The 22,798-nt window shown below is 37.2% G+C and overlaps 1 protein-coding gene across 7 annotated transcripts in view; it reads right to left on the bottom strand.

Moving 5' to 3' along the window:
* Window positions 1-1,188: 1,188 nt before the first annotated feature.
* LOC129726550 (ELAV-like protein 3) overlaps window positions 1,189-22,798 on the bottom strand; it is an 81,879-nt gene continuing 60,269 nt past the window's right edge. For 5 of the 7 annotated variants that reach the window (XM_055683397.1, XM_055683396.1, XM_055683395.1 and 2 more), the window contains 3 exons: window positions 19,764-19,992; window positions 19,319-19,502; window positions 1,189-19,255 (listed from right to left, as the gene is read on the bottom strand). In XM_055683397.1, the coding sequence (XP_055539372.1) occupies window positions 19,094-19,255; window positions 19,319-19,502; window positions 19,764-19,992 (575 nt within the window). In that variant the 3' untranslated portion in view covers window positions 1,189-19,093. The remainder of the gene's footprint in view (window positions 19,256-19,318; window positions 19,503-19,763; window positions 19,993-22,798) is intronic. The other 2 variants (XM_055683401.1, XM_055683398.1) reach the window with 1 other exon arrangement.

Genomic DNA, 22,798 nt, shown 5'->3' on the forward strand with positions numbered 1-22,798 from the left:
ATTATCCATCAATTATTAACACATACTGTACTGGTTACGAGATTCTTTAACTGAGTTATTTGATTGATGCAAGAAAACATGTCCAAGTGGTCCTATTGTTTTGTCCGTCACTGTATGTTAATTATCACAAAAAGTAAAGTTTATAAAATGACGCTATATTTTTTAACACTACAAAAGTTTTGTACCGCTCGCAATTGAAGAAATCTCCTTATCAGTGACTTCTAAAAGGGGTTTCTTTATTATTTTTGTATGCAACATTAGAAAAACGAATCTTTAAAAATAACGCTGTACGAAATGTTATCAAGTACGCCATTTTGTTTCTTTTTCTTTAACCTTTTTTTTCTTATGTCCATTTACCTTTAAATGAATGCAAAAAATCATTTCTCCGTGTCGCTTTTCAACCAAAAACCTCCTTCAACTGATAAGGTGACCCCCTTAAACAGATTCATTATGTACACAGTTGAAGTTAGAGCGTAAGTACGTTTATTCCGAAAAGTAAATGAGTAAAAGTAAATGAGTGAAAGAAGTAGTAGTAGAGGATAACGGACCCACCTTGCTTCCTTATGGAGTACTTGATTAATCCGTGGAATGTTGAAAAATATCTAGGCTGTTAAAATAGGATAAGTTTAACCTTCCAATCAATTTTAGGATACACTCAATAGATATTCTTACAGATGTATTCTCCAAAAGCTTTTCAGTATAATTTCATTCAAACACCAAGCAAAATGTTTCAAGAAAGTTGTCAAGCTTTTATAAGCTTTTGATCAAACATAATTATTTGCAGACTGTTTATTTTTTCCAAACTTGCAAATTTTCCAGTTCAACGGCAGTATCAACCATTATCGTTTTAACCGCAAGCATGCTTCATTGATGGGGCAATGACAACCTCACCAGAAAGACAAAAAGTACACCTGCACTAGACTACCGATACATTTTCCCTAAAGAGCCAACAAAAAAGAAGAAAAAAGTCAAATGAAACCGTCCAGTTCCCGAATAAGCTACCCATCGGGACAACACACACAGCCAACAGCGCCTATATCTATTGATGAGTAATAGGCTTTTGCTGTGGCTCACGTGCCCGGCGGACGGCAAATAATTAAATTACCTACGAGCGCAACTGAGCCCCTCCTCCCCCTGAGGAAATTTCTATGTTTTCCATTAACCGCTGGGAAGGCAAACTGCAATGAGTTTTTAAGTTTTCATGGTGTTTTATTCTTCCTTTCAGTTTTTATTACAGTAGGAATGTGTATCAATATAATCATAATCCGGATATCAATGCAATAAAATATATCGATTTATAAGTTTACTGTTCACAGAAACACAATAAAACATGTAGAAATTCGCTGGTTATTAAATTGATTCGTTAAGTGTTTTTTACGTTTTGTTTCATCTCATTTATTTATTCTCGTGTTTACGTTACTTACGAGCGAAGTGAAGCTGCTCTCATTTAGACTTGATTCGGATCAGCACCATTTGTTAGCTGAACAACAATTAACATAGTGTTACGTTTTTGCAACTTATATCAATTATGGTTGATGCAATCAACTGTTCAATTAATATTTTCAAGCAAATTATTAACGAAGCCTACGAATTAAAAAAGGAGGTTGTTATTCTAGAAACACAATACGTAGAGAAATTTTCTAAATATTGCTCGTAAATTTTGTCGGATATGTGATGCAAAAATGAAATTTGTGTCCAGGTGTTATTATATCGTGTTCATTATCCAAAAACTGTACTGTACTAAGCTAATGCTGAACTATATGAATTTAAGCTCTCCGAAACGATTTTCATTTTAATAGGATCATCGACCGATTCGATACAATTGGAAACTTTGAAATTAGTCGGAAAACAGTGCAACGATTTTATTACTGTGTTTTGTACTCTGTTTCAGGTACATACAAGCACATATTTTTTCCTTAACGATTCGCTCCCGATTGTATCGGCATTGGGACGTGAAAAACTTTTGAATAGATGTTATATTTTTTGTTGAGGACAATATTTACGATCAATACACAAAATTATAACCTTCCAATGATAATTAAAATATCAACCCATCGACCTTAAATTTATTTCAAATTAGATATTTCTGAACGTATAACATCATGCACGAGGTATGCATTTTTTCCACCTTCTCCTCGTTCTGTAAGCGTTTACTATTTCGTGACATATTCCCTTACCGCTAACTCGTTCCTTGTTTTTTACAGTAAACTTCTTCCGTAAGCGAGCGGTTATTCCTACTGTGTTTGTCTTCGTTACGTTGGCCCATTTTGTAGTATAATCGGTAGTATGTAATAGTGAAATGTATTTCTTTGTCTACTTATGCCATTGCTTTTGGGTTTCACTTTTGTCTCGTCGGTTTGATTTATATTAGTTTTAACGTTATTCGTCTCTCCAGGGTTGATTCGATATATCCTCACCTCATTAAATCGATTTAATCGATCCTCACATTCTGCTTATCTTTCTAAAAGCGTCGACTTTCATTTCTTTCAGTTCAGTTAAAATGGTTAAGGTTCATCCTTTCCTCCTTTTTTTGCTTATTCGCTGTGACAGCTATTAGTACCACGTCAAATTTCAGTTATAGATAACTTGTTTTCATGTTTGTAGATTTTGCAATCCTTCTTATAAAACGCTCGTAGAAAAGTCTTACGAATTAGTGCATTTGTATGTATGTTTGTCAATCTCATTACGCATGATTCTCAATCCAAGGGTTTACCCTTTCATTGCGTGTTAAAATTTTTACTAATGATTTTCTTTATCACATTTGGCAGGAATCATTTTTAATATATTCTATATATTAGTAATAACTCTTTTTTTCTGTCTATATTGATTTGTGTTTATCATTTTGTGACTATATATGTGTAGTTTTTTGTTTTCCACGCTATCCCTTCACGAACCAGGCCTACTTTTCAGAACTAGCGGTTATATATGTATGTGGTATTGAGCGATATCAGTCTGTATCTGACTTATTCTTGTTGCTGATTTATTCGATAGCAAATTATATCGTACGCATTTTACTTTCTATCGCATATAAGAATTGTATGACTTACACGATTATTTGGCTTTGTTCTAACTCTCGTTGGGTTTGGTGCAATACGAGTACCGATAAAGGACAACTGATTTGAAAATTATGGTTCACAACTTCATAATTTAAAACGTTTCATAAAATTCAAACCGCCAGAAGAAACGTTCATTGAGTAATATTCGGGTGACTCAGGTCTAAAACAACATTAAAGACATCGATTGTAAGATTTACAAAACACAGCATGACGCTGTTCGTAACCTCAAAAACGTATGAGATTTTTCGCTTCAATTCAGTTGTCAATCGATCGATACCCAGCGGATCGTCGCTGTTTTTTGTTTACTCTCCACTTTTAACTACTCGTATTTTTTGGCATTCTTGATTACTAAATTTACCTACCTTCACGTTCTCACGCTAGGTCGCAGAGATGCCGATGGACTGGCTTTTTTTTCAGAAATATTTAAATCAAATAAATCAAAAGCGTTCGCGATCGCTCTTGTTAGTGGCGAGGAACCAATATTTTTCTTTTCATTGCTTGGTTTCTTAACTGGATTGTGTTCTGTAAATATTTGCGACATTTCATAATAGTTTTTAGTAAGTGTGCTGTGTAAATGTTTATCCCTATAATGGTTCAATCTTGTCTCGTATGTTGGTGTTTATAACATTCTTTGTTGTTCCTATTATATATTTCTGAACTTTGATCTAATCAGCTACATCTGGTACAACTTATGTTTTAGTAATTTTGAATGAAGTGGAAGAAGTTTTACAACAAAACTTATATTCGAACTACACACTTGTTTAAAATTGAATCAACAGTTATTACTTATTGAAGAACGCAAACGGCATAGAGCTAATATTTTTTTTTAGCCAGCAATTGGTTGTCAGGCGATTTGACAGATGAATTTTTTCACACCAATAATCATAACTTTGTTGACGTTGATATCCTCTACAAACTATATATTTGGAAATTGTACGACTAGCCGGTAACCATTGTTGATAGTCTTCCTCCATTCTCTAGTTTGTTTGATATATTTCGATTTAATATTTCGATAGGAATAATCATAAATGTCAAAGTTACACTGAAAAATATACACTTAATATCGTTTTTGTCTTCACTTACGGATTAGTTTTTGTTTATTTTAAAAGTTCACAATTATATTTGAATACGGACTAATACAAGTAGTTGCTTTAACTCTGCAATAAGAGATTAAACTAGAATGAAATCTATGGTACGATGTTTTTTTTATTCGCTTATACGTGTTGATGGATTAGTAGGAAAAATGATGCTATGTCTGTCTACAGAATCTCGTCACTCTACTTAGATGCGAAAGTAATTAACCATGCGCAGTTGATTTTGATTTGCTAAAATGTCACTAGAGATTGCTCTAATCGTAATAGAACAAGACTGAACTGGAAGATTTATCTAGGGTAATATAATCATGATGCATCCTTACTGTTATAATAGGCAAAAGCTATGAAAAAAGTATTTATTAACTTTCGATTACGAATAGTGTTAAAAATCACGAGCTTTGGTTAACAGCATTAGCTTCTCTATATGTGAAATGATTGCATGGTGTGCATTTTTTTATTCGGCTGCTTCCACTATTGTTTGTTTTGGCCGTTAATATATTGCGATCACCGGTACGATCGTTGACTAGTAAGTAATATGTACCTTGAACACCAAGTAGCAATCATAACAGTGTTTTACTTTGTAAGTCTTACATGCAATCAATATCGTGGGAATAGGTATATTTATATCAAAGTTTACTACGGGTTTTGTTACACAATATATAAAATTCTTCAATATATCGTTGTATGATAGTGGCATCTCAATATTGGTAACTCTTAATTTCCTTTCCCTAGCTTACGCTTTTTCTGGTCTTTAATTTTCTTCTCGTGGTTCGACTATCTCTGGGGAACAATATGAAGTAACAAAATCGATAAACAAAAGAACGAACGAGAAAATCCGAAAGCATACCTTACGATAATCACAAAACGCAAGTGTCATATTGCTTGTCGAACAGTCGCTAATAGGATTGCCAGTGTAGCAACCAATTGAATCGATATCATCAACTAGGTGCTCGGGGATTTGAAATTCGATCAAATTTAGAAGGAGAAAAAGGGAAACATCATAAGTGTATTGTGGCGAGCCTTCACAAGAGGTCGCAATTGCGCATTTGTTGGCTTTGCTGCAGTAGAAAAATTAACATACAGTTTAAAGAAAGCTCGTAGTTAGCAGCGAGGATTAAATAGTTGCCGTAGTTTATAAATACCTTAGAAAACGAGAATTACAACATTGGCTCCGTTAAACATTAAATTGTATTGCGCCGTTTTGAATAAATTTTTTATGGGAAATAAATACAGCTAAAGACAATGGATTCGAACAAAATGGTTCGGTTGGTTTACTGTGATCTCCACCAAAACAAACACGAAACCACTTTTGATATAAAGTTCAATGAAGAAAATTGTAATAAAACTATTTTTTGAAGGTCCAGTTTTAGTGTTTTTTTTGGATTTGAGCATTTTGAAGAATAATAGTAATTCAATGATACTAGATGATTCTAGTTGATATTTCCAATTAAAAAACCAAAGCTGAATTATTTTGTTTTTGAGTTGTTTTGAATTAAAGTTGAGTAAATTTCGATTATTTATGAAAATACAGAGCAAAACGAAGCCTTGGCGCCACACTTTGCTGTCGAAACTTAAGCTTCTCTGTTCGTTATACACAAACTTCGCGACCAATTGTTGGTGCAAAGACAATTCGTCATACTAGCTGGTGACTAAAACCAGCCCAAAATCGCTTAAAAACCTTCACGTTACGGTTTTATGTATGTTGACGTTTCGAGCACTACTTCAAGACGTCACGTCGTGGTCGGAACGAAACGACGGTTCAAGAATACTCCTTGATGGTACCACAAGATGCAACTTACTGCAAGTGAACCCAGTCATTAACATTAACAGACGGTACTTGGACCTGGTGTATATTAATGACGGGGCGAGCCATACACTTTCGGCTAGCGCCGACGAACCTCTAGTACGATTGGATGTAAACCATCCTGCTCTGGTGTCTGATGTGAACGTAAATTCGCCTTTACCGCTAATAGAAGATGTGGACACGACAGCATTGAATTTTAAGAAAACCGATTATTCAGCACTTAGTGATTACTTCCAAACTGTTGACTGGGAGCCCGTCATCGGTTGCAACAATGTAGGTGAAGCTGTACTTCAGTTCAACTCGATTGTTCGAGCCGCTTTGTATAGATTTACTCCGCGTTTTCAGCCCCCACCGAAGTCTATATGGGGTAATGCTCAACTTCGATCCTTGAAGGGAATCCGTGCTGCAACTCTTCGAAAGTACACTCGGAATCGAAATCCCACCACGAAAGCGATGTTCAACAGCAGCTACCCTTGTCAGTACCCAGCCAAATTTCGGTCGTTTGTAAGATTAAAGCATAAAGAGAATAGGTTGCCTGTGACAATTTACAAAGACAACGTGATGGCTTCTTCTAATGCGGAAAAATGTGAACTGTTTGCTGATCATTTTGCTAGTGTCTTTAACGCTCCTAACTGCGCAGAAATTGATCCTAAATGCCTCGACAATGTGCCCACCGATGTGGTCGATTTGGACACATTCCAAATTTCCGAAGATATGTTATTAAAAGCTATCCGCAAACTGCATTCTCGCCTGGACCACATGGTGTTCCACTTAATTTCATAAAAAGGTGCATGCAGGAGATTAAAGTCCCTTTCTTGAAAATTCTAAACCTTTCGATGCAGCAAGCTCAGCTTCCCTATGAATGGAAAAAATCGATGATGTTCCCGGTATTCAAAAAGGGTAAGAAGCAGTTAGTTGAAAACTATCGAGGGATAACGTCTTTTTGTGCTGGCTCTAAAGTGCTTGAGATAATAGTTAGCAATGGTATCATATTTAACTGTCGCAGATGCATTTCTACACGGCAACATGGATTTATGCTTGGCAGATCAGTTGACACAAATCTCATGGAGTTTACATCTCTGTGTTTTGACGGGATATCCAGACTTCCAGACGTAATCAAGTAGATGCAATTTACACCGATTTGAAGGCTGCTTTTGATCGAATCGACCACGATATAGCTCTCAAGAAGTTTAAGCAACTAGGATTTCCTGCTCGCCCCTGTGGCTGGTTGGCGTCGTACCTAAAACAAAGAACTTTACAAGTAAAAGTTGGCTCGTCTCTATCTCAGGAGTTTACCAACTACTCAAGGCAGCAATCTCGGGTCAACCCTGTTTATTTTATTTTTCAACGATGCGACGCACCTTTTCACCGGAAATTGCAAGCTTGTTTACGTGAATGACTTTAAACTCTTTACCAAAGTGACTAGTTTGGCTGATTGTGACACTCTACAGTCTTACATGGACCATTTTGCTGCGAGGTGTAATATCAATTGAATGACCCTTAGTATCGAAAAACGTATAACAATCTCGTTTCATCATAAATCGAGCCGCGAAGCCTTCCGCTTTGATTACACGATCGCTAGCCATACGTTCGAGTCTGTAGAAGTCGTAAAAGATCTTGGTGTTTATCTCGACTCTGAACTTTCTTTCCGACCACATCAGCAGTTTGTAATAGATAAAGCGAATCGATAACTCGGATTCTTTTTTAAAATCGCCCAGGAGTTCGACGAACCGCTATGCCTTCAATCGCTATATTTTGCGTTAGTACGGTCACACTTGGAGTCTTCTGCCGTCATTTGGTCACCGTATCATGCAATTTATATTCGCAGAATTGAAAGCATCCTACACAAGTTTGTTTGACGCCCTCAGCAATCTACGATGGCTCAACCCACTTGATCTACCTCCATATGAAGCTCGCTGCCAATTGCTGTGTATTACAACGTTCGAAAGAAGACGGAAGTTTTTGAAAGCCGTTTTCGCTGCCAAGCTCTTTTCGTCTGAGATTGATTGCAGTTCTTTGTTGGAAAGCTTGGAAGCTTAGCATAAGTGACCAAGCCAGGCGTTCGAGATCTCTAGCCGGTTTCCTCCGTCGTCCACTAGCAAGAACTGAGTATCTTCAAAACTCAACTCTACATTCGATGAGCGCAATATTCAATGAATACTCTCATCTCTTTGAATTTGGAGAGAGAGCTAATGTGCTCCGACGTAAAATGCTTTAAGAGCCGTATTGACAGTAAATATTCATCTAGCAATTTTGAATGTTATGTCTATAATTATGATGAATATTTTAATATCTTGACTACGATTTATTTGTTGTGAACAAATAATGACTTTCCCTCTAATAGCATTACTGTTTATAATTAGACTCGTATGTTTTAGACCTAAGTTCTGTATGTTGTTAGAATCAAGCATCAGAAAGCTATGGGGTTTTTATGTCAATTTTTGGCTTTTCCCCATCATTTTATATTTCATGTAGACCCTATAGTCGGATGGAAATGAATAAATAAATCAATAAATAAATAAATAAATTCGAAAACAGCTGGGAGGCAGAGAAAAACATCTTTCCTTACACTACCATAAGTTACAACTTCAACTACAACAAGATCATCAACCAAGCACCGAGAAAAAATTGATAAATTTCTTTCCTGGCCGCAACACCATACAACTTGTTACTTTATTGCGTGGCTGAAAGCTCCATCGATCCAGTTCCTCTGTTTGCCAACACAAAATGAGATTTCTGTTTCGTTTAGTTCGTTTTACAATAGAATAAAATCTCTCTGCGTATTGCAAAATTTGGAAAATGATATAACTAGAAAAAAAGAGCGGAGCCACTTACAACATGAAACTAACATAAACATAACGAACAAAAATCGAGCTTGTGACTCTATTTTAGTTGTTTTGTTCACTAGTTTGCAGTTGAAAAGATATGCTAATTACACAGTGCAACAATTTTTTTGCCTTGGGTACTATGTATGATTTTTTGATGAAGTTTGATGCGAAAATAAATTTCCCTGAATTTGAACATATTTCTACTTAAGGGGCAACAATGGCGCCGTTTTGAATTTTTGAGAAACCGGTAGTTTTTGTGGTTTTTTCGACGCCATTTTGTTTTGTGGCCAAATATCAAAATTCTAAGAGTTTGTCCACATATTAGCATCCTTTTACCCATGTTTTGAAAAAAACAGATCTTAAATCGGACAAAAACTGAGCTCAAAACGGTGATTCTACGAAACCGGTTTTTGGCTTAGTTTTAGTATATTTCACAAAGCAAAATAATATCGATTATTTCTGAGTATTAATGGTAATTCGCTAATATCTTAAAGTGGTAGTCAAATTATATCTTATTTTGAGTAAATAAGTCTCAGAAATCGAATGGTAGGTGTCTGATCTACGTAAAATGTCAGCAAAATGTCGATTTTGCCCCAATTCCCCTACAATACTAAAATAGGTTTATCTGCTGACATTTTACGTAGATCAGACACCTACCATTCGATTTCTGAGACTTTTTTACTCAAAATAAGATATAATTTGACTACCACTTTAAGATATTAGCGAATTACCATTAATGCTCAAAATAAACGATATTATTTTGCTCTGTGAAAAATATACTCAAACTATGCCAAACCCGGTTTCGTAGAATCACCGTTTTGAGCTCAGTTTTTGTCCGATTTAAGATCTGTTTTTTTTTTCAAAAGATGGGTAAAAAGATGCTAATATGTGGACAAACTGTTAGAATTTTGATATTTGGCCTCAAAACAAAATGGCGTCGAAAAAAACACCAAAATTACCGGTTTCTCAAAAATTCAAAATGGCGCCATTGCTGCCCCTTAAGTTGAAATATGTTCAAACTCGGGGAAATACAGTTTTGCATAAGAATACACAAAAAAATTATATATAGAAGCCAAGGCAGAAAAAAAGTCAATTTTTGTTGCACTGTGTTATTATACCAAAAGTTTTAAGGGAAACGTCATTTATTGAAACATTGCAATTGAAGCAAGCAAGAGAGCCTGCTCTGATAGGCTATGCGCAAGTGCCAATACGTATCCGTGGAAGTGACGCCTACAGGATCGTAATGGTCAAGACCAGAAGATGCTGGAGCGTATGGCCTCCGGTAGTTGAGTCCCACGTCCGACATTCCAGTATCTCAGACATAGACCAGAGATGGTCGGCCAACCGCCGAACACCCAATCCGTGAGCGACGACAGCTGTTTCGGGATCAAAAGAGAGATAAGGGTTACAAAAGAGGAACTCATTGTGATCGCCAACTCCCTAAAGGTGAGCAAGGCACCGGAACCGAACGGAATTTCTAACCTGGCAATCAGGCTGGTGATAAATACGGCCCCCGGGCTGTTCCGAGTAATCATGCAGAGGTCTGGATGACTGCCTATTCCCGGAGAGATGGAAACGGCAGAGGTTGACCTTATTGCCGAGTACTGGGAAACCGCCGGGGGCCCTTCGGCATATGGGCCTACTGGACAAAACGAACAAGATGCTTGAGAGGATTATCCTCATCAGACTGATGAAGTACATGGAGGGTGTAAACGGTCTGGCAAGTAACCAGCTCGGTTCCGGAAGAACAGTTCCACGGTGGACGGTGTTCTCTCCGTCACCAAGTAGAAGAAGGTAGAACTCCAGCGCAAGAGAAGGGGCATACGCTATTGCGCAATTGTCATGCTTGACGTGAAGAATGCATTCAATAGCGCCAGTTGGGACTTCATAGCGCTAAGGAGCATCCATGTACCTGTGTCGCTGTACAAGATTCTGGCAAATTACTTCCAGAATCGAGTACTTGTTTATAACTCGATCGAGGATCAAAATGCATCCCAATCTCCGCAGGAGTCCCGCAAGGTTCTATCCTGGGCCCGGTGTTGTGGAATGTCCTGTATGGCGGTGTGTCGAAACTCAAGTCACGTGTAGTGTGATTGTCGGCTTTGCAGAGAACATAACGCTTGAGGTCTACGGCGAGTCGATCGAGGAGGTCGAGATGACGGCCGCGCACCGTATACGCAAGGATGCACTCCAGGAAACTGGAGCTAGCGCATGATGAGACGGTGGTCACGGCCGTGAACAACCGTCAACCGGAGCAACAGACGGTGACAGAGTCGAAGACAACACTATCACCTCGAAGCAATCTCTAAAGCTCTTGGGGGTTATGGTCGACGACAATCCCACGTTTGGGAGCCACGTCGTCTATGCCTGCAGAAGGGCGTCATCGGAAATTGCAGCACTATCGCGTATGATGTCCAATAGCTCAGCGGTGCATGGCAGCAAGCGAAAACTTCTTGCCAGCGTGGTTTCGTCCATACTCAGGTATTGTGGACCAGTGTGGTTCAGAGCTCTAGGTACTAGCAGTTCCCGATCAAAAAGGCAAAACAAAAATGAAACAGAAGCTGTTGGTTAGTTAAGCCAAACACTTTACAGGTTGTGTTTTTTTATCCCGTTAGGTGTGAAAATAACAGAAATTATAACAAAAATGATTCTACTAGTATCAAATTTTGTTACTAACGCATCATCTTTCTAACAAAATAAGATGGCATATCAAACAAGTTGATAACAACCATTGTTAGAAACAACAGCTTTTGATAGAGACGAAATATTTGGAAGATTTGGTTCAGAACAACTTCCTTTCAGGATTTGTTATCATATTTATTTCAGATTAACTTTTGTTATCTAAAACATATTGGAAAATAGTGAATCGTGTCAAAATATGTTATTTGTATCTCGTGTAGATAGAACTTTGAAATTCTTTAGTTATGCTCTTCTGATCGGGTTACCGTGGCAAACTAAAGGGTAGATGAACGCACTAACTTATTCCGGGGGTATCCGGTTCGGTCGGGTGGGACCATGGTGAAGCGATGTGCGACCACCTGGACATCTGGAGCGCGGTTGGTGCAGCCGCCTCTCTGATTGTCCTGGAGCTGCAACTCGTGTGGCGGGTCAACCACCAACACGCCAGTGGTAGCTAATTACCAGTCTCCAGGTAGTTAGCTAGGGATTATAAAGTAAAAAGCAAAAAGCACAAATAACTGGAGACTGGAGAGGTTTTAGTAGGTCCGGAATAGGCCGAGTAGGTGGGTGTCTGTGGGAGTGTAACTACACCAGCGTCACTCTCCTAATTTCAGGTGTCTGCTTGCAGATTTCCCAGCCACCTTTCGAAAAAAACGGCACACGGCACATACGACTTTACACTATACCATCCTATTGTCTGTGAGCTATTGATACGTCTAAACACTGCAAGCAATGTCACAAACAGTTTTATGTAGATCAACGTCAACCTTGCTGTCATGGTTTTGCACACAATACTTCCGATTTTTTTTCGCAAAGAAATATCAAAGTTTATTTTTACTTTAAATATTTTTGCCAAAACTTGCAGGTGTTGGAAAAATGTAAGACAAAGTTCTTCTTAAGAGATGATGTCTTATTTTTAGTTTCAACTTTTTTACAATTAACTTCATATCATTGATGTAGAAGGAATTTAGTAATGATTTCAGATCAATCGGACGTATCTAGAAATAGGTTGGTGTTCGTCTTCCAGCCAAAAGAAAAGGAAGTTCTTTTGACCTCGAGAACAATAATTGACATTCGATATCCTTTGGTTGATCGAAATTGCTGTTCGTTGTGCCTTTTTGCTGATATTCACTGCTTTTTTCCTCGTCGAGTGTGAATAGTAGAAGCTATTGACGCTCTTTCAAAAATAGTGTCCGTCTTGGCTAATTTTCGAGTATGCCCTATACGGCCTCCAATTTCTAGAGATGGAAAAAATCCTCAGAGATAATATGATACTAGATTTCAACCTGGGCAAGGCGATACAGTTCGGTATTGCGTTCTCTTGCGAATGAGCTTGCATCAACCAATTCCCAGCTACATCAAATTTGAGTTGGTAATTTTTTAGTCTTTTCTGAGTCGTGTTTCATATACCGACCAGAAAAAAAATCACAGGAGGGTTGTGTGCAAAGCCACGACCGCAAGGTTGAAGTAGAATACTTTTACACAGCTCTACTTACGGCTGTACATTAACCTACGGCCGGACGAATCAGATCGCGCCGCTTTTCGCGTTTAGCCTGGCAGAGGCCTAATGCGCACGGCCAACACAATAGAAAGGTGTTTTCACATTGAAAATTAGACACGGCTTTACTGGAGTAAGTGTTGGCAAATGCATCTACCGCTAATACCGCCGCTATCATACGAAAGTCAGCCTGGCAGAGGCCTGAGACGTGGTGACCAACCACAGGGCAAGTAATTTGTTTAATTTGAAGGTAGCCACAGGCGCAACCCGCTGATATCCTCTGTTACTGCTGAGTGCTGATATCTGCTGTCAACGTTGTGGACGGTCCATCCAGCTCACCTTCCGACTAATGAATGTAGCTAGTTTTCCCAGAAACACTCTTTTATAGCCGAAGGGTACTACGAAATAGGCCACGCCTTTGAGTTCAGTTTTTCCATTCTCTAATGTTCTTCAGACGAATTATTCCACAATTCGCATATGATATTCGTACCCAGCGAATAAACACCGATGGTGCTTTCACACACGCAACGATTTTCACACGTATCGTGTTGCGGTTTGTAACAGTGAGCAATTTCATTTGCTCGCTATTTCGTGTTGCATCATGTTGCAACTGAGCAGCTGGGAGACGACGAAATTCTGTTCAAGCTGTTTGAAAGAATCGACTTCATGTTAGCTCTGCATAATCGAACTAACTGCTTTTGTGAATGCGTTCTAACAGGGCAGTTTGTTATTCAAGTCGGTTATGCTGATCGCAGCCTTTGCGCTGCCCCAACAGTGGGGGTTAACTCGATAAAGTAAAAATTAGACAACTACAACTGAATTTGAAAATTATTAAGCTTCCATTTCTTGTTTATTTGCCTTGAAAAAGGCATTTTGCGGTTCAAAATCGGTTGCTGATCGCAACCTTTGAGCTGCCCTAACAGTGGGGGAATTAAAATGCACGGACAACATGCACTGTGGAAGCTATTTCATATTCAGTAAATTAGACGGGTGCGACAGATTTAAATTGCTAGGATCCAACAGAGAATGCTTGCTTGCGTTGTCAAAAATTATTAACTTTCAATGACTTGTTTATTTGCCTTGAAAAAGGCATTTTGATTTTCAAAATTGGATTTCCTGATGGCAATCTTCATGCTGCCCCAACACGGAGGGAATGATGGCAGTTTGGCGACACACGCTGAGAAGAACCGCGCTGCTCCTGAGACGTGGTGACCAACCACAGGGCTAGTGCTGCTGCTAAGGAAGGACGACTGCTGTTGTCGCTGTCTAGAACTATTATGAGCGGCTTCGCCTGAAACAGGCTCTTATATAGGCCAAATAGCATGTTTTCAATTGCAAGGTATATGATTCTGTCGTTCTTACTTGGGAAGCAATCATATAACGACCAATCAGAGGTCGAATTTTGACAAGACTTGACTATTTTCAATAGTACAATAGTGTGAATAAAAAAAATACAATTATCTTCTTTTGGGAAGAATCTTAGAAGATTTTTCAATCTATTGCTACAAGAACGAAGGAAATCCATCGAACACTAACTGATTTATTAGCATTTGAAATTGGACAAATTTTTTCACTTTTTTCGGTTTTAGATTTTCATTTCACATCCCTATATAGCCGAACTTCCTGAGAGAAGTATTCTACTTCAAAACTGGCAATTTTGCACTAAAAAGTACATGTTGGAATATTCTGCACAGGAATGGCGAAACGGCGAAACGCAAGCCGAGATAAAACCAACAGCCGATACAAATAAACAAAGTAGCAGAAGCAATGGCGAGACGAAGAACGATGAAAGCAGCCAACTAGACTCCAAAAGTTCACTATCGTAGAAAAACGGCTGCCAGGAAGAAAAAGACAAATAATCGTTTCAGAAAGCGGCGAAGATGAGAGCAGGGACTTGGATACCACACTTTCGCAAATGGTTGAGGAAAATCGCCCCGTATCGTGAAAGTTATTTTAGGGCACATGTAAACCCTATCTAGTGTTGTAAAATCCATATTTTTTTATTCAGTACATTTTATCGGGATTGTTTAGCTGATTTATGTCACCCATTCTACAGTATCTATCTTGGAAATAAATTAATAGGCTTTGCGAGAAGAACTGTTGAATTTCAAATGATTTTTTCAGGATAACAAATGTTTCCAAGAGTTACCCACAAATCACATATTTATGTTTCAGAAGTAAGTTCAGATCGATTAAGGATAGTCAAAGTATGCCATAATGTCTAAAATATCATCTTTTAATCCCACACTATTTCATTGAATACTTGGCGTTGTACTTGGCCAAGTTGGTGCGAATCCGTATGATGATTTTTTTACTAGTGTAATGGCAGGAAAGAAAACGTGCGCGGTGAATCTAGTTGTGATTTGCAATGCGAACTGTTGAATGGTGAAGGAAGTAGGCTTTAAACAGGCATACGATTCAATTAAGCGGAACAATAGTTGAGTATGATATCAAAAAAAAAAAAAAAACAAAATAACTAGTTCCCTATTGAACGTCATGGAAGTTATTAAAATACAGTGCTGTTTTGGTTTTATCAAAGTCAAAAAGAATTTCACCGTGACGTGAAATGATAAAAATCGTATTTAATTTGTTGGATACAATTGAAATCAATGGTATTTGGAGTATAAAAATGAACTTTCTTAGTTTAATGAAATATTATGCAAGTTACATAACTGTTGAATATGGATGATCAAAATTGAGTTTCATTATCAAAATTGAGATTCACTAACAGGAAAACAAGCCAATTTTTTTCGGCAAAAACTCGACATTCAACATGACACTTCAAAGCAAAAAAAAAAACTGTTACGAAATTAAAGAATCAACAATACTCTATAGTATATGGGTACTGGGTCCTCTTATCATGCATACGTTAATATTCGATAAGTATGCTTTATTGCTTGACGGGCATCTTCACACAACCAATGAAAAGAGTTACTTTGACAATGAAAAACATGCAACACGGAACGTATAAAACATGTACACATACGGTATGCATTGACCGAGATTGAGCACATTAGCTGTTTACCTATCTTATGAGATTTAGTTTTGCCTAATTTTTTTTTTTTTTTCGATTATAACCCAACGGCATGGGCTCTCTCCGATGCTCATTGCGTACAGAATAATACAGTTTGTGACATAAATAACGCAACGCCTGAATTAAGTAACACGTAAACATCCAACGTCATATTTTCGAAATGCTGCGAATTTTGCTTCCCTAATTGCTAGAACGCTCCGTATATCTATCTGTTAGGTTGTATTTAGGAGTCCAGCGATCGATTATGATTCCAGCATCCATAGGTGTTTTTTTGTGTTTGGAATATAAAACTCGATTGCTAGGAGTACTAGTAGTTTGTTCAATTGTCTATCAATATCAAAAATGTTAACGTGTTTTTAATTTCCACTTTTCTATAATATATCGCTTTTATCCTTATCTAAATGCTCACGATCTAAAACGTTTACTTGTCTTTTTTTGTTTATTGTAATTTACCTAATAAATTGTAGTACTTCTTCTCTTGTTCTTGTAGTGTATTAATTTTATCTTGGTGGGATCACATTTTATACAATCTCGGTTGATTTCTCATTTTGGTTTGATTCACTTTCGATTTTTCACTATAGTTGTTATTTGATATCTAGAAAACACGAAAAAGGATGCTTTACGAGTAATTTAAGCCTGTTTGTCCAAAGGTTCTACCTATTAAAGTTCTTCTCAAACTCAATTACTTGCTGGTCGAAGAAAATAAACAGACGATTATTATGGAACCAAATTGACACAGAAACTATTCGATCTGGTGAAGTGCTCTGCTCTGTGTGACTAGATTCGATCCGATAAATGTAGGAGAGTGCACCGTTTGATTCATTTTGTCTAGCAATTAGGTTAATACTTGTAAGAATGTTCACTTAACAAAAGCTGGTTAAGAATGTATATTCCTTCACATCTCTTCACTTGATTCGCTACTAATTATGGAAAAATTTAAATACGTTAATATTTTTCGTTTTGTTTTGTTAATAGACGTTGATAAGTTTTATAATGATACAACTGCTCAGAACAACACCAAATTAATTTATAATATTTTAAGAAGGACAAGTAATTATATACGTTATGTTGAACGTGTTATATTCTATCTGCATGTAAATATCTGACTTTGGTTTCTTCATCATTTTTTTTGTTCAGTTGATTCGGAGTGATAAATATAATATTCAATTCATTATATAGTAGTACTCATAGAGTAATCGAAGTACTAGCTGAATATGATAAAATTTTTAAGTGACCAGGAAGTCCTAGGAAACGCAAAGCAATTATTTGTTCTGTATTCCTCAGGAGTTGTTTCGTTCGGCTTAGCTCTAGATGTGGAATGTACGTCTGGTATAGTTTTTGACACATAACCTACCTGTTTCACAAGCACGAATGCCATCGCGACGGTTAGTAAACTAGCACAACCTCTATGTTATTATGATTTTGGTGATTTCTATCTTGTCTGAAAGTGTTATTGTTACTGTTGTTGATTTCTAATGCTTGCCAGTGATGCACACGAACGATACTTGGGCTGCTAGTTAGTTTTTTCTTTGTGTTTTCAAATGTTGTGTAATAATTGTAAAAATTTCAAATGAAATAACGGGAAAATGGCAAATTTTCGTTTCCAAAAAAAAACTTTCAATAAACTCTCCAAACAATGCTAAAAATCTCAATTGTAAAAGTTGTTCATTCTAATGTTGTAGTCTCTTTTTCCACTTATGGACGAATTTCATTGAACATAAGACTTTTTCGAAGCTTTAATCGATTTTACCTCGTACCTGCTGCGATATTCGTTTGAAGTAATGCAAACAGTGGGGCATGGTATGACGTCAGCAATCAATTGCACAAATATGTTTATCATTTTATTTCGACTCGCATAATCAACGTACGTTAGGCATAAGGGTCTCAATCCTTTTTTGAAAGGTATAGTTTATGGATCTGTCCATAAGTCAAATTTCGACAAAACCATTAGAATTTTGCATAAACAAAAGGAAAAAAATAACGAAGAATAGAATGAAACTCAACATGTTTAACTTTTGTATAGTGTATTTCTTTCGATCGTTATAATTTTTTGAACGAATAGTGCAAAAGAGGAAAACAAACGATACCTCAAACTTAAAAATTAAACCCAATAAATATATAATCATAATAGTGTGATAAAGTGCAGGTATGATTACAGTTACACAAAAAAAAACCGATGAAAGCTGTAAAAAAATTTTTTTCAACCGCTTTACATTCAAATACTAATAAATTATTTTTGCTGACTAGAATCGAATTCAATCGGTTTCGTTCATACCCTTAATCGTATTGAGATAGAATAATTTCTTCTCGCTTCCCCTACTGTTGATGTTTTGCATCTATTTTGATACTTTATTATCCATAACAATCAAACAAATACAATAATAACTCATATGTGACAGAAGAACAAAATGCATTAAAACGTCAAATAAAACATCCGCTACACTAATTTCACCAGTTAACCTAACAAAACATACTAACTGAAGTTGTCCTATAACAGCACATAAGTAACTGAAATTAAGAGAATACCAACCGAAAGCCAACAAATAAAATTCCAGAAGCAAATTCGAAAAAAACAAAACACACTATCCAATAAATGAATTAGTTTTATACTGCTGTTGTTTCAGATTTCCTAAGCTCTTTTTTTGTAAACTGTATGTATAAACTACAAACTTTCTAAACACTTATGCATACCGATCGATACCCATGATTTAAAATCCGAAAAGTGCTTCCAATGAAAGTCTCTAGGTTTGGGCTAAAAAATCTTGGAATCATTGTTGCAAAGTATTGCAATCACACATTCGTTGGCCATAAGTTGGGTCACAATTTTAGCTTTCTTGTTCGCTACCTTTGGAAAATTTTCCATTTGATCTGGTTTAGTTAGCTAAACTCATTCGCATTCTCTCTTTATAAAACCGAAAGGCTTTAAAGCTTTTCTCGTTTCACATTAAGTACGAATACTGACATTTTTCTTCAGATAACTTAGTGTCGATTGGTTCAAAAAGAAATTATCGCTTGAAACACTTGTTGATAACATATATCTTCAACGAAACTGAAAACAGTCGGATCTGCTCATCGCTAGCAGCAACCGTTGACTAGCATCTTACGCATTCTTGGACTTGTTGGTCTTGAAGCTGACCTGTAGCACCCGGTTACCGAGGGTGTAACCATTCAAGGATTGAATAGCAACAACCGCCTCGTCGTAGTTAGTCATAGTTACGAAACCGAACCCCTTGCACTTGTTGGTTTGCAAATCCTTGATGACCTGAAAGATGACCGATGATTAGTGCCTGGTGGTTTTGATTCTAAGGTCTCTTGATATACTTACTTTCACCGATTGCACTGCTCCGAATGGTCCGAACAACTGCCACAATACGTTCTCTTCCGTTTCCGGTGCCAGATTATACACGAAAATACACCAGCCGGATCCGTTGGCAATGGCATTAGTCGGAATCATCGTGTTCGCTAGTAGGTCCCCTGCCAGTGGTGAGTATCTGTAATTGGGAATAGCACTATCCCATTTCAAAAGCGTTAGAGCGTTCACTACGGCATATTTGCATGGCACAAACTTTGTAATCAGCGATGCCAGGTTTTACAACAAGTGGCTTTGAAAAATTTCTAAATCCAATAAAAAAAAATTTTCAACAAAATTCTGGGAAGAAAAACAAATCTTCTAAAGTCTTAAAGGCAACGCTGCTTACAACATTGAATATTATTAAACTACAGTCTAACTTCTAAACGGAATTTGGATTAGCAATGAATCAAATGGTTACCTGAATCGCCCTGTCGGATGATGGATTGGCCCGGGAAAGCGACGGGCAGCTTGTGGTCCAAGATATGCAGCCAACGGAGGGACGGTTTTGGTGTTACTAGGATTGTTGGCAAACTTAACTGTGATCGGTTCGGTAGATCCTTTCGGTATCGTCCCGTTCAGTTCTTTGATTGCCTTTTCGGCTTCCATGCGCTGATCAAAACGAATAAATCCAACCCCTTTAGAAAGACCTGAAATGAAAAAAAATATATGAGAAATAAGACTCAAGGTAATTTTATATAAGGGGAAATGCATATTAACCCTCTAGTGCCCAGTGCCGCCTTTAGACGGTCTTCAGTTGAACCTCTAAAAAGCTTCAATCAATACTTAAAAAATGTTTATGAAGTTTCAAAGTGATTTTTTCGAAGTCCGTCTGAAAATTAATTTGGGCACTAGAGGGTTAATGTATGCCTTATTCCCAGCATCTAAGCTTAGAAACCTCGTAACATTTCGTCACAAAAGTTGCAGACTTCCCTTTAGATAATAACGTAGCTAAAAAATGACAATTTTTTTTGCAAATTTCATTATCAAAAACATATCGTTAAGAGAAAAGACAAGAACGTATTAAAAATGACCTAAAAGAGACAAAATAGTAATAAAAAACAACTAGAATAAATCCATTACAGTATCAGTAAGAATTCTTAGTTTCATATTAGCTACGTAGCTTGACTTGACCCCCCCCCCCACGTCACATTTCGTCACAAAACTGCTACCCCTTCTCCTTCCCCCTCGAATTCTACGTCATTTATGAATATTCCCTACAGAATTATTTACCGAGAAATAATCTTAACAAAAAATAATAAAATAAAAACAAAAAATTTAGAATGATAATAATCGGTTTTTTTATGGAAACTTGAAATTATAAATTTTGGTAACAAAATTTAACAGACAAAAATTTTAAAAAATAGTCAAGCTCTAGAACTGGGGTTCCCAGACTATTGACGAAGAACTATGTCTTTGTTTTTTATACTAGATTACATTTTGTGAAAGTGAAAATGAAACTGGCAAATGTTACGTCAGATTTCAAACGATTATAGCAAGTGAACGACTTAATGCATTTTAGTCATTTATATGTCGGTGGATAGATAAAATGTGTAACAATTGTTTGATATAATGTTTGCTTTACTGCTTAATGGTGAAAAAAGGTGAAAAGTTCCAAGGTCAAACTTTCCTATACATTTCCCTTGCTATTCCCTTGCTTCCCGAGCACGGATAACAATAACACGGACAGAATAAATTCCACTGCCTACATATTTGGACTCAACAAAATGTTTTGTTCAGTTTGACTTTCTCTTCCTCTGCGTGGCCACGCGCTCATGGCAAAAATCTACTCTGAACTCGATACAAAAGACTGCGTGTAGAAAATTCAGCTCCAGTCTAGTTTGATACACAATAGCGAGTGGAGTATAGCTGTTAAGCCTGTAGTACACTCTTTGACCAAGCGTCAAATAGTTGTCACTTTTTGACAGATAAAAATTTGGTCAAAGATAATTATTTGTCACTCTCCAATTTTTACATGGGGCAAACATGGGCAAACAACAACCATGATGTCAAATAAATTTGACCGTTATGTCAGAGGGTCAAATATTTGACCATTGGTCAAAGAGTGTAATCTAGGTTTTAGAGGTACGCGACATTGAGAAACGAGAGCTGCATACTAGTCAACTTCCAGGCACTGCGGAGCATGTTACCTTTACTTTGCATAAGGCAGCAACAGTTACCATCGTACGCTGCAGGATACTTTGCTGCCACAGCTACTGGAGGGCACAGCGGAGAGCAAATTTTATTATGCGCGGCCAAGCAAAATATTCAAAGCTACCGTTGGTGCGATCATCAGCGTTCTGTAGCACACGTGAAGATTATGGAATAATTTCGGTTTTTGCATACGGCAGCAACAGGCACCATCGTACGCTGCATGATATTTTGAGGGGAACAGCGGAGAGCAAATTTTATGCGCGGCCAACGAAATAATCAATGCTACCGGTGGTAGTGCGATCATCAGCGTTCTGTAGCACACATTTCGAGCTGAAGATTATGGAATCAGTTCTTTTCAGAACTATAAATGTTTGAAAATAAGAGTTATGAGGATTTTCACCGCGTGGCCACGCAAAAATCTACGCTGAACTCGATACAAAAGACTGCGTGTAGAAAATTCAGCTTCAGTCTAGCTAATTTGTCACACAATAGCGAGTGGAGTATAGATGTTAGAGATACGCGACATTGAGAAACGAGAGCTGCATACAAGTCATCTTTCAGGCACTGCGGACCATGTTACCTTTACTTTGCATACGGCAGCAACAGTTACCTTCGTACGCTTCAGAATACAGAGCTACTGGAGGGCACAGTGGAAAGCAAACTTTATTATGCGCGTCAAGCAAAATATTCAATGCTACCAATAATGGTGCGATTATCAGCGTTCTGTAGCACGAATTTCATACTGAAGATTATGGAATCGGTTCTTTTCAGAACTATAGATGCTTGAAGATAAGAGTTATGAGAATTTTCGCAACTACTACTAGTGTAAAATTTTCATGTATTCATGCATCGTTAGTTTTACAATAACGACCATCAAATATAAACGGTAGTGTTGCCTATGAACAGTTTATCGCAGCATATAATATATGCTTTTAGTCCTTCGTCACCATTTCATACAACCCCTAGGGCTGTATACCTTGTAGTATTTTCTCGGCGGAGCACTTTTCCAAACCAATATATTTGACGAGGCACCTGCATTCTTCAATCTATGAGAAAAATTTTTCGTGTTGAGAACTTCACACTATTTTGTCGTTTGCTTTGATGTGGTTTTAGTATTTCCATCGCAATTATTAAAATCAGTAACAAATATTAACACTTTGATAATTTTCGGTAATATTTTGCAGAATTTTATCATTAGAAAGGGCTTATTTAATTGAACAAGTAAGCATTCTGAGATTTCGCATGCTATCGATACGGGATCGATACTTAGTCTTCGTTGCTAGGTTTATCAGAAAACCGGAC

The sequence above is a fragment of the Wyeomyia smithii genome, chromosome 3 (genome assembly GCF_029784165.1).
Source record: "Wyeomyia smithii strain HCP4-BCI-WySm-NY-G18 chromosome 3, ASM2978416v1, whole genome shotgun sequence".
Lineage (NCBI taxonomy): Eukaryota > Metazoa > Arthropoda > Insecta > Diptera > Culicidae > Wyeomyia > Wyeomyia smithii.